This window comes from Octopus bimaculoides, chromosome 2 (assembly GCF_046866305.1).
Source record: "Octopus bimaculoides isolate indiv1 chromosome 2, ASM4686630v1, whole genome shotgun sequence".
Classification (NCBI taxonomy): domain Eukaryota; kingdom Metazoa; phylum Mollusca; class Cephalopoda; order Octopoda; family Octopodidae; genus Octopus; species Octopus bimaculoides.
The window spans coordinates 189,955,891-189,968,428 of record NC_142929.1 but is presented as its reverse complement, the minus strand read 5'-3'; the positions used below and the strand labels follow the sequence as shown (position 1 = coordinate 189,968,428).

General features: G+C 39.0%; 1 protein-coding gene across 1 annotated transcript in view; it reads right to left on the bottom strand.

The window, feature by feature from the left end:
* LOC106872927 (von Willebrand factor A domain-containing protein 3A) overlaps nucleotides 1–12,332 on the bottom strand; it is a 62,718-nt gene extending 50,386 nt beyond the window's left edge. Inside the window, exons 1-6 of the mRNA XM_089348240.1 lie at nucleotides 12,252–12,332; nucleotides 5,457–6,087; nucleotides 3,888–4,006; nucleotides 3,188–3,277; nucleotides 2,650–2,704; nucleotides 562–663 (exon numbers count right to left, since the gene is read on the bottom strand). Coding sequence (XP_089204366.1) covers nucleotides 562–663; nucleotides 2,650–2,704; nucleotides 3,188–3,277; nucleotides 3,888–4,006; nucleotides 5,457–6,087; nucleotides 12,252–12,280 — 1,026 coding nt within the window. The 5' untranslated portion in view covers nucleotides 12,281–12,332. The remainder of the gene's footprint in view (nucleotides 1–561; nucleotides 664–2,649; nucleotides 2,705–3,187; nucleotides 3,278–3,887; nucleotides 4,007–5,456; nucleotides 6,088–12,251) is intronic.
* Nucleotides 12,333–12,538: the final 206 nt, after the last annotated feature.

Sequence of the window (12,538 nt, the reverse complement as noted above, 5' to 3'; positions counted from 1 at the left end):
CTCACCACTTCAGACAATCTATACATGTACACACACACACACACACACACACACACACACACACACACACACACACATACACACACAAAACAAAGGACTAAAACTCCATCACTGGAATTTGGATAACAATAAAAACTTTTGCAGTAAAACTTGAACTTATCCCGTGCCTTTCATAATAAATTTGTTTATATATTTCTCCAATTCTCCTACATTTGGATAGCAAATATAAATTTACTTTCTTACTAGCAAGATTAAAGCCTCTAATTTGAGGGGAAAAGACAGGTGGTTACTTTGGTGCAACTGGTAGCACATCTCTCTCAGCTGCAGAAGATGCATACTGTAAATCCCACAGGTTGCTTTCCACTTTTTTTTTCCATCCAAAGCATTTTTAAGCTAATTTATTAAAACCTATCATTTATTGGTGAATTAACTTCATAATACATCTTCATTAAAGACCTAATGAGAAAGGACATACATTTCAATGGTTTAATACAACACTCAAGCATAGATAGGAATACAAAAAGCAAAAATAAAAATTGGTAAGAAAAGAATAGGAAGAACCAGAAGAAATTGTTGCAGAGTTTCCAGTCGACCGTAACCAGTGTTGTGACCGGAACAGTCAACAGCCACAGCCACACTCTTCACTGTTGACACCCCAAACACCTGGAAAGATAGTTACAGAGTATTATTATACATGTGTACATATGAGAGTCTGAGTACTTTCATACACATACATGTGTATATACATATACACATGTATTCCTACTACAAATATGCAATGAAAACTTATGATAGCACGAAATTGTATCATTATCACTAACTACTTAGTCATAATTAGCACAACTGAAACCGGTCGACTCTGTAAATATACTATTTCATTAATATGTGTGTGTGTGTGAATAGAAACTCATCATTGAACAACATGATTTACTACTACCACTACCAAGCCTGATTTAAACTAATAACAGGGAGAATTACTCCTTGAAAAATGACATATTTTCTCATCCTGAAGAGATCGTACATCCCTGCATATAAATAAGCTCCAATTTGTAATTGATACAATCGAAACCTGTAATGGACAATTACTATGAATAAACCAAACGGAAAATCTGGATGTTCAAATTCTTCATTTTCCTTATTATTATTATTATCATTATTAGTATGTATAAAGATATTTATGCAGAAATAATTTTTTTATTCTCAAATGCGTGATAATGCTAATAAAATAGCGTGAACAGAATAAATTATCCATACATTGCAGAAAAATACACGTAATCACAGGGATGTGAGTTCGAGTCTCATAGCTGGCCGGTAATGTATTTTTCTGCATTGTATAGATAATTTGTCCTGTTCACGCAATTTATTAGCATTATCACACGTCTGAGAATAAAAAATTTATTTCTGTATCTTTCAATACATCTCAACGCTTCTAAATCAAACTTTGTTTACTTTCATTGGAAGTTACAAATATATTAGGAAGGGCATCCAGCTGTAGAAACTCTGCCAAAACGTCCGCTTTCCATGCTAGCATGAGTTGGACGATTTGTCTGAGGACTGATGAAACCAGATGGCTACACCAGGCTCCAATCTGATTTGGCAGAGTTTCTACAGCTGGATGCTCTTCCTAACGCCAACCACTCTGAGAGTGTAGTGGGTGCTTTTTACATGCCACTGGCACGAAGGCCAGTCAGGCGGTACTGGCAATGGCCATGCTCAAAATGGTGTATTTTACGTGCCACCTGCACAGGAGCCAGTCCAGCGGAACTGGCAACGATCTCGCTCGAATGACTTTTCACATGCCACCGGCACAAGTGCTGGTAATGATCACGCTCGAACGGTGCTCTTAGCGCTGATATGTACATATTGTCGAACATAAAATTATCGTGTTTTCCTTTTTATATTTTTCACTACAATTCACCATGTGATGTAGTATGTATATATGTGTGTATATATATATATATATATATATATATATATATATATATATATATATATATATATATATATATATATATATATATATATATATATATATATATATATATATATATATATATATATATATGTATATATATATATATATATATACATATGTGTGTGTGTGTATATATGTGGGTATATAAATATATATATACACATACACACACATATATATGATGGGCTTCTTTCAGTTTCCATCTACCAAATCCGCACACACACACACACACACAAGGCATTGGGGCTAAACATAGAGGGGACAAACAAGGACAGACAAAGGGATTAAGTCAATTACATCGACCCCAGTGCATAACTGGTACTTATTTAATCGACCCTGAAGGGATGAAAGGCAACGAATATGTCTTCGGATCGATTCCTTCGACTAAAGACGGTGCTCCAGCATGGTGGCAGTCAAATGACTGAAACAAGTAAAAGAATAAAAGAATGCACACACAGACATAAACACATATATACATAATGGGCTTCCTCCCAGTTTCCACAAGGGGTTATCGGTAGACCCAGGGCTATCAGTGCCCCCACAGTGGGATTGAACATAAAATCATGTGGTTGAGAAGTATGACTGGTTAAGCACACAGGCCTACCTGTTGAGGTGCCCTCAGCCAATGTTGCCCCCCCCCCCCCCGCCCCCCCTTTTCAGTAGTCGGGACTCACCTTTCTGCTTCCCTGAAGGAGCCAGTTGATTCGTTGCTGGTAACTCTTCATGGCCCTGTAAAAAACAAAAGCATAATACAACCACGAGAGGAGAGGACACATGTGATCAGGGAAAGTCATCGTATGCACGGCGAAGGGGGGGAAGCGAAATGATGGCTTGCATCATCACCATCATCATCATCATCATCATGGTGGTGGTGGTGCTGCTGCTGATGGTGGTAATTGTGGTGATGGTGATGGTGGGGATGGTGGCAGCAGTCGTGGTGCTGCTGCTGCTGATGCTGGTGCTGGTGTTGGTAGTGATGATAATGATGATGATGATGATGGTGATAATGGTGGTGGTGGTGGTAGTAGTGGTGATGATAATGATGGTGATGGTGGTGGTGATAATGACGATGGTGGTGGTGGTGGTGGTGGGGTTGGTGGTGAGGATGATGATGATGATGACAATGACGATGAGGAGGAGGAGGAGGAGGAGGAGGAGAAGGAGGAGGAGGATGATGATGAGGATAGCGGTGGTGAGGTAGAAGCTACTTACAGGTTGAGTTTCTCTTGAAAGGTCACGATGTCCAGTGGGTTGAACGCCACATAGTGTGAAGCTTGTCCCGTGGATGGATCAGCCTGGGGTCTAACAGGAGTAAAACAAAACGAGGACGCTGTTAGATGTGGGTCTCAATGGACCAACAGTCAAGGACAAATCCCCTTCACATCCTTCCTACCTTGTTGCTGTTGTTGTTGTTATTGGTGGGAACCAGACAAACCCTTTTTTACCCAGCAGATCTATCTTCCAAGATATTGGAGGAGTATTTTTCATCACAGACAAGTGAATATTGGAAGATGGGTCTTGCAAGTCAACCAGATAGATAAAAGAGCATTGTAGAAAATGAAGGAGAGTATATTTTAGATTAAAAAAGAACTTTGTTTATCTTGTGGTGTCTGGGGAGAGTGATTCTCTTTTAGTGCCTTATAATTTCACACACTCACCGGTAAAATTTGTTATCTTAATTTTGAAAAACAAAAGAAGTATAAAGAAAATGCATTATTTATGGGATGACCAATGTATATCTGATGACGGCTTAGCTGGCCAAAACTTTGAAATCCCTGTCAACAGCATTCTCACTTAAGGATATTAAATTCATACTCTACGTAAGTATGCAGTGATCCATCAGATTAATGAAAAATCGTTTTTATTATAACTAAACATAAAAAAAACTTAAAAAAATAAACTGGTATTTTACCCAACTAATTTGCCTTTGTCAACAAAGTCTTTGAAAGTCAGATGCAAAGCTTTAATGCCATGGTTCTGTAGCCATTCCTTAGAGGTGGGCGAGGATACATTGCTGACAGGGACAGAATGCTTGAAAGAAAGAAAGAAAGAAAGAAAGAAAAAGAAGTAAACAGTCAAAACATTAGAAAGAAAGAAAAGAATTCTTAAAAAAAAGCTTTCATCTCAAAACATCTTTTACCTTTTATTTGTTTCAGTTACTAGATCACGGCCATGCGGGGGCACCGTCTTAAAGAAATTTTTGCCAAATGAATGAACACACACATGAGCATGCACACATACATACAAACACTAAACAGGCTTCTTTCAGTCTCTGTCTACCAAATCCATTCACTAGGCTATGGTAGAAGACACTTGTCCAAAGTGATACATGCAGTGGGAGGGAACCCAGAACCTTGCGGTTGGAAAACAAACTTCTTACCACACAGCCATGCCTGCACCTACACACACACACACACACACACACACACATACACACATGGTGTGGCTGTGTAGTAAGAAGTTTGCTTCCCAACCACATGGTTCCATGGCACCTTGGCCAAGTATCTTTTACTATACCCTGGGGCCGACCCAAGGCTTGATTGAAAACTGGAAGAAGCCTATCATACAGGGTAGCCATAAAGTCACGCACCATCCTGCAATATATGAAATTGCTAACGTTCTCTTTTCACCGATATTACTCACAAACCCATCCTCATTGGATGGAAGCAGATAATCAACGAGGCTGGGGCAAGGATTTGGCACAATCAAGTAATTGGACCCTTTTATTTTGACAGGGGATTCGTATCTGGACATGGTTGGCAACAATGCCTCACGTCTATTCACTTGGAAGGGGAAATCCCGTCTGGTTTCAGCTGGATGGAGTCCTGCCCCATTATGCATTTACAGGTTCGTGATTTTCTGAATGAACATTTTCCAGGGAGATGGCTCAGGTATCACGGGCCAACCGAATGGGTACTGCGGTCACCAGATTTAACTCCCATCGACTTCTTCTGGGGCTACATTAAATCCCTTGTGTATTCTGAAAAGATTCTACAAAGAATTATTGAAGTGTTTGAACAGTTCAACGGCAATGAAGAGCTATTTGAAAGGGTTCATCGCAATTTCAAATTCCGTATGAACTTTTGTTTAGAGCTACATGGCCACCACTATGAAGATTTGTAATGGATTGCCTCCTTCATTGCCAATAAAGCATACTTGATATCTCCCATGGTGCATGATTTTGTGGTCACCTTGTATATATCTATACATGTGTATGTATATTTGTGTCTGTCCCCACCTCGGCCATTTGACAACCACTTGACAACCACTACCACCACCACCACCTACTCCTCCTCTTCCACCACCACCACCACCACCTCCACCACCACCACCACCACCACCACCACCTACACCACCACCACCACCACCTACACCATCACCACCACCAACAACCACCATCACCACCACCACCACCACCACCACCACCACCACCACCACCAAGCTCATGCATTCAGTCATTAAATAGAGACAATGCACTTACGATTAAGTCATAGGTTTGGTTCACATGAGTGACCTGCAAAGGATCTGGTGGAGGGGCCCAGCTGGTGTTGGCTGTGGTCCAGCTTTGGTTGGGATTCGTATAACTTGGCTGAGTTATGTTCAGCCTGGGGTCAGGGTTGGGACAGCTTACTTGGGCAGGGTTCCAGTTAGGGTCGGAATTTTGCTCAGTAGGGGTCAGCTTAGGACCAATATTGGTATGATTCATCTGTGTAGGGTTCGACTTGGGGTCAGGACTAGGATAACTTGGTTGTGTATGATTCCATCTGAGGTCAGAATTTGACTTAGCCGGGGTCAACTTGGAGTCAGGACTGGTAAAACTGAGCTGTGTAGGGCTCCATTTGAGGTCAAGACTAGGATAACTCGACTCAGTAGGGTTCCAGCTGGGGTCAGAACTTGGCTGTGTAGGGTTCCATTTGGGATCAGAGCTGGTATAACTTGATTGTGTAGGATTCCAGTTGAGGTCAGAACTTGGCTTTGCAGGGTCCAACTTTAGGCCAGGACTGGTATAACTTGGTTGTGTAGGGTTCCAGATGGACCCTGTAGGGCTTTCATTCGGATCAGGACTGCTGCAGCTTGAGTGAGTCAGGCTCCAGTTTGGGGAAGACATCCTTCTGTGAATTTAAGGAAACATTTGTTTTTTATTTGAAGTTCTTTCGTTTAATTAAGACAAAAGCATTTAAGGGGAGGGGCTAATTAAAGGGAGATAAATTTATAGATTAACATTCAAGTATTGTTGTTTAACCTAAGTTCAAGTTTACTCTTTAACTTGTATCAGTCATTTGACTGCAGCCATGCTGGAGCACTGCCTTTAGTCGAACAAATCGACCCCAGGACTTACTCTTTGTAAGCCTAGTACTTATTCTATCAATCTCTTATGCCGAACAGCTAAGTTATAGGGATGTAAACACACCAACTTGGGTTGCCAAGCGATGGTGTGGGGGGACAAAAATAGACACACAAACATACACACACACACACATATATATGCATATATACATACATATATGTACATACTTACATATATATGTATATATAATGTGCATATATGGGCACAAGAAATCACAGAACATAAACAACATGAAATACAAAATATGAAAAAATGGAAAACAAGACAAGCAACATAAAGAAACGACCCTTCATCAGTTGTCAGCTGTTTTTTTACTCTATATATACGACGGACTTCTTTCAGTTTCCGTCTACCAAATCCGCTCACAAGGCTTTGGCTGGCCCGAGGTTATAGTAGAAGACACCTGTCCAAGGTGCCACACAGTGGGACTGAACTGAGAACCATGTGGTTGGGAGGTAAGCTTCTTAACACACAGCCACGCTTTTGAGAGAGAGCTTCCAGACCCGTGCAACTCAGAGAGCATGGCTGTAACGGAGGGGTCAGCCCTGCACCAAGACCAAGGGGTCATCCTTGCACCAGTGTATTATAGTGGATGGAGCCACTCACCCTGAATCTTGGCACAATATTTGATTGGGCAGACATCAACTGATCAAAAGGTGTTCAAGCTCTGCCGATTTTGTTTCTTTTCTTTAAATGATACAATGTAATTTGAGGGTTATTTGGCTGATATTTCTAGCAAAGTGAGTGACCATGCAGAAGCTATTGGTAGGATACATTGATAAATATACAGATCGATAATTTAGTGGGCGGACAGAGAGATAAATGGACAGATAGATCAACATTTAACTGTGGGTGAGATTGGTTGATAAATGTATAGATTAACATTTAAGTGAGTCTAAGTTGGACAGACAAACAGGCATGGATAGACAGACAGATGGTTAGATAGATGACTAGGCTAACAGATGATTAAACAGAGAGGTATATATGATTTAAATGTGGGTGAGATAGGTAGATAAATATATAGATCAACATTTAAGTGGGGTAAGACAAGCAGACAGTCAATCAGACAAATAGATGGTTAGACAGACACACAAAGAGGCATACAAACAGATAATTTAAATGTAGGTGTGATAGGTAGATAAATATACAGATCAACATTGAACCCTTTTGATTCCATTTTTTTTTTTTTTTATTTAAAAAATACTTTTTTTGCTGTTGAAATATTTATTTTTATTTTAAGTAATTTTGAAAATAATGAAGAACCTAGTTAAAAAACTTCTTTCAGTTTCCGTCTACCAAATTCACTCATAAGGCATTGGTCAGCCTGATGCTACAGTAGAAGACACTTACCCAAGGTGCAATGCAGTGGGACTGAACCCGGAACCATGTGGTTGGTAAGCAAGCTACTTACCACACAGCCACTCCTACGCCAATAACAATATTTTTTATACAATCCCTAAAAAAATTTAACCATAAAAATACAACAGGATTTTTTAGACATCAAATGGTTACAGGGGTTCCCCACTCCCACCTGAGTAAAATAGGAGTCAAAAGGGTCCGAAGATCAAAAATGGTTGAGAACAATTGCTCTGCAGCAAGAAACCTGCCCTATTTTGGCCCCTTCCCTCTCACTTTAATTCTTCATCCCCTAGCATTAAACTACCCCATTTTTTACTGTAGCCCCACTTGTATGATGCATGCCGTTTTCATTAGTGTGGGTACCACAAAAACGAAAGCACCTGGTACACTCTGTAAAGTGGGTGGCATAAAGAAGGGTTTCCAGACATAGAAACCATACCAACGCAGGCAATGGAGCTTAATGTGGTCTTTGGCGGGGGGGGGGGGGGGCATCATCAGATCCTGTCAAACCATCCAAGCCATGTCAGCATTGAACATAGATGTTCAATGAGGATGATGATGATGATGATAACGATGATGATGATGATGATGGCAACGACAATAACAATGATGATAATGATGATGATGATGGTGATAATGGTGATGATGATGATGGTGATAATGGTGATGATGGTGGTGGTGGTGATGATGATGATGACGACGACGACGACGACGATGTTCGATTGTAAAATCGGTGTGGTGTTTGAACCGGAGGCAGCGATCTCCACCCCGAAGTGGCTTTGTGTGCGGATGTGCCTGGTTTTCGTTTCATCTCGCTTGTAACCATGACAACTGCTGCGCTATCTTTCGTGCCACACTCAATCAATTATGTTGCTCGACTGCTGCAGTTTGCCCTGCATCTGCATGTTATCTTTCGGTGAGTGCAGCTGATGCACAAAGTGCCTTCCTCAGCTGGTCCTTCTCTTTTACTATCGGTGCCATGTCGGTTGAGGGCTTTGTCAGCTGTTCTTTTGGTCTGATGTTTCAGTGGGGAGCAATCTCTATCTTGAGAACAGCCCTGACTGTGATTAGAACCAACAAAATGACGATTTACTGTTTCTAAACATATGTATAATATACATTCATACATACATATATACCTACATACATACATACATATATACATACATATATACATACATACATACATATATATATATATGCACACACACACATATATATGTATATATATATATATATATATATATCAAAATAAGCAACAAGGATATCCAGAGGTAATGCAGTACAATCGTTTCATGCAACTCCATTTAATTGAACAATGTATAATTTTTAGTCCAATATATTTTGAATTATTATATTTTTTCTATAAATCTTCTCTATTGGTGTTAATAAGCTAAATATACTTTACCATAGAATTAGTAATTAAGCTATTTTATTTCTAGGGTATTCTACCCTAATTGATAATTTTATTTCATTTCTTTATTAAATTATAATTAGCCTTTATTTATTCATTAAAAAATCAAGCTAATCTTTGTATCTCTATAAATTCATACTTAGCTTATATAAGACTATACTGGTATATTCACTGCTTATAAAAAACTGCTTAGAATATAATCTTATTAATATATAATTAGAATGTTCTTTTACCTCAATACTCCTTTATTAATACCAGTATATATCAATTAATCAATATTCACAGATACCATCTGATGAGTAAGTATTTAAGTGTACAATATGTATAAATGTTTAACTACTTCTGAATAATTTCTCCCCCCCCCCCACTCTATTGTGGTAAAAGTTTGGTATATACTCAAAAGTATCCATAAATTTCTATCCTTTTGTTAATAGATTCTTCTTGATAACCCTCTGAATAGCCATAAACTTTATCTGTATACAATATAGTAACATTGTTTTAAAACACTTAACTATAGTACTACATGATAAGACTTCCCCTGTTTCATTATCAATGGTCTGCTAGTGGGCGACACCCATTAGTTGTCATCCAATGACTTTACCAACTATGATTTCTATTTGCTCTCTCAGCCCTACCCCTAACAGATAATACCCTTTATTCTCTCAGCCTTAGATATACAAGGTTTGATAAACTAGTCTATAAATTAAAACTGACCCATAAAAAACAAATAAAATCAGTGACAGGCAAAGTCTTCTTGACAATTTATTCATTAACTTCTGTGTTGTAGTAGAAGCAACATGTTTTTTGTCTCTCTCCTTAACTTCTTGGAGATTTTAGGCATAATTATACTAATGTGTCCATCTGTTCTAATTTAATTAAATTCTGTCTTCGAATCCCATTTTATAAATTTGAATGATGTTTCTCTGTCTGTTATGTCTTTATGTTCATTAACTCCTCCCAGACCATTGGTGCAAGGACAATGAAACTCAAACCGCAACCCCCCTAATCCCAGGGAATGTCCTAAGAGGGGGGGGGTCTACTTTTTTAAGGGCCGCCTAATTGGGGCCCCACTGACGTCACTATTTTTACTGCATTTGAAACTAAATACATTGCATTAGCGACTAAATCAGGGAAACGACAATGTATTTCATACCATGAACTCCCAGGGGGTATCATAAGGAGGTTCAATTTCTGAAGGACCACTTAAATGGGGTCCCACTGATCCCCCCCCCCCTATTTTTCCTGTATTTTAAATTAAATACATTGTATTGGCAACCAAATCAGAGCAAGGACAATGAATTTCATGCCATGAACGCCCAGGGAATATCATAAGGGGGTTCAATTTCTGAAGGGCCTCTTAAATGGGGTCCCACTGACCCACACTATTTTTCCTGCATTTACCTCACTCATGCTTATTTATGACCAGCATCAGTGCTTAGCACATTTTCAGAAATAAGTTGGGGCATTCTAAATACCTTTGTGTTCATTCAAATCAAGATAAAGAGTAATTACAGGTACGTTTCAGGTGTGGTTGTGTAGCTATTTATATTTTGTAGTTTATGTAACTTATGTCCCATACACTTTTAAACGCACATATGATGCATATGGCTATATATGTATATATGTGAAGGTGCATGGTCCAGTGGTTAGGTTGTTGCACTCATGATTGCTAGATTGAGAGTTCAATTCCCTGACCAGGTGGCGTGTTGCGTTCTTGTGTAAAATACTTCATTTCACATTGCTCCAGTCCCCCTTTTCAATCAGGGAGGAATGTGTAACAACATCTGATAACATGGTCAGTCATGTTATTACATGATATATGTATACATATATATATATATATATATATATATATATATATATATATATGAAACTTAGATAAAACTTAGATATGTTCCGACAAAAGATTGGTCCAGGCCATGTCTAACTTAATAGCACCACCTGATAGGATTATCTAAAGCCTTTTTAAGTCAAGTTTTGTTTATGGTCCATTCAAGATGTGAGTTCTTATATATATATATATATATGTACATATAAATATGTAAGTGTATGTATATATATATTTATATGAATGTATGTATCTATCTATTCATCTCTCTCTCTCTCTCTCTCTATATATATATATATATATATATATATATACATATATATAGGCATGGAAGATGGACGTTAAACAATGATGAGGATGATGATATATACATGTATATGTATATACATATATATATACACACACACACATGTATATATATCTATATATATATATATGTGTGTGTGTGTGTGTGTGTGTGTGTGTGTGTGTGTGTCCCTTCTCCAATTGCTAAATGTCCTTTAAATTTGAAATCTTAATTGTTGATATGACATAGTATGTCATAAGTGTCTGTATATTGTGTTTTTTGTCAATTTAGTTATAGAATAAACAGATTAATCAACGGAATACAGTGTCTGCAAGTTGATGAGCACCTCATATTCCCCTCCATTTTCTTATTGCTATATAAACTTAGGGTAAAAAAAAAAAACCTTTTACTCGCACCCACTTATTGCACTTGGTATAACACTAGTGTAACAATCAATAATTGGCTATCTTCCCAGCAGTATATTGGATAGGTACTATCCCTTAGTGGGTTGAATCCTCAACCCTAACTCTCTTGGATTATATATATATCGATATATTTCCAAGTAAGTTTACCTTATATATACAGACACACATGTATGCATATATATTACATAATATATATGCATGTGTGTGTGTGTGAGAGAGAGAGAGAGAGTAGAACACGTATACGTAGTGTTATAGTTAAGGAAGTGCTCACTCCCACAAGTTTCTCTTCTATTTCTATAACGTCTTCCTCTCTCTCTCTCTCTCTCTCTCTTCTATCATGTCTCCTCTCGCATTACACGACGTCTCTCTCTCCTATTACTCCCTCTCCCCCCCCCCCAGTCCCCTTCCCTCGCTCCCCACATCCCTCCCCGCTCCCTCTCATCAATGCAACGACATTTTCTCTCCCTATTAACACCTCAATCAGGACCTCGTTGTTTGTGCCCCACCTACCCACTACAATCCCCCAACCCACCCCCGATGTCTCTCCCGCCCAACAACCCAAATCTCCCTCTTCCGTCCATTGTTCAGGTATGAAATATACGAAATAATTACTCACCTGTCTGAATCTAACATTTCACCGGCCATTGATGACGCCGAGGGAGACGGCAGTCTCTCCGCTGTGTTTACCTGTCACGACCGTTGTCATAATAAACTATCGAGTCACGTGCTTAGCAACGACAGGTTGAACCGGATGATGAATGGCCGATCAGCCTTGACTTTTGTCAACAGCTGTCGTTTGGCCGAGATTGCGATGGAGTTTAGCACCAGGTGTCCTGGTCGTGCAAACCTATGACCAAAGGTATTCCAGCCGTGCCCACCCTGTTTTGTTTTGTTTCCTTTATT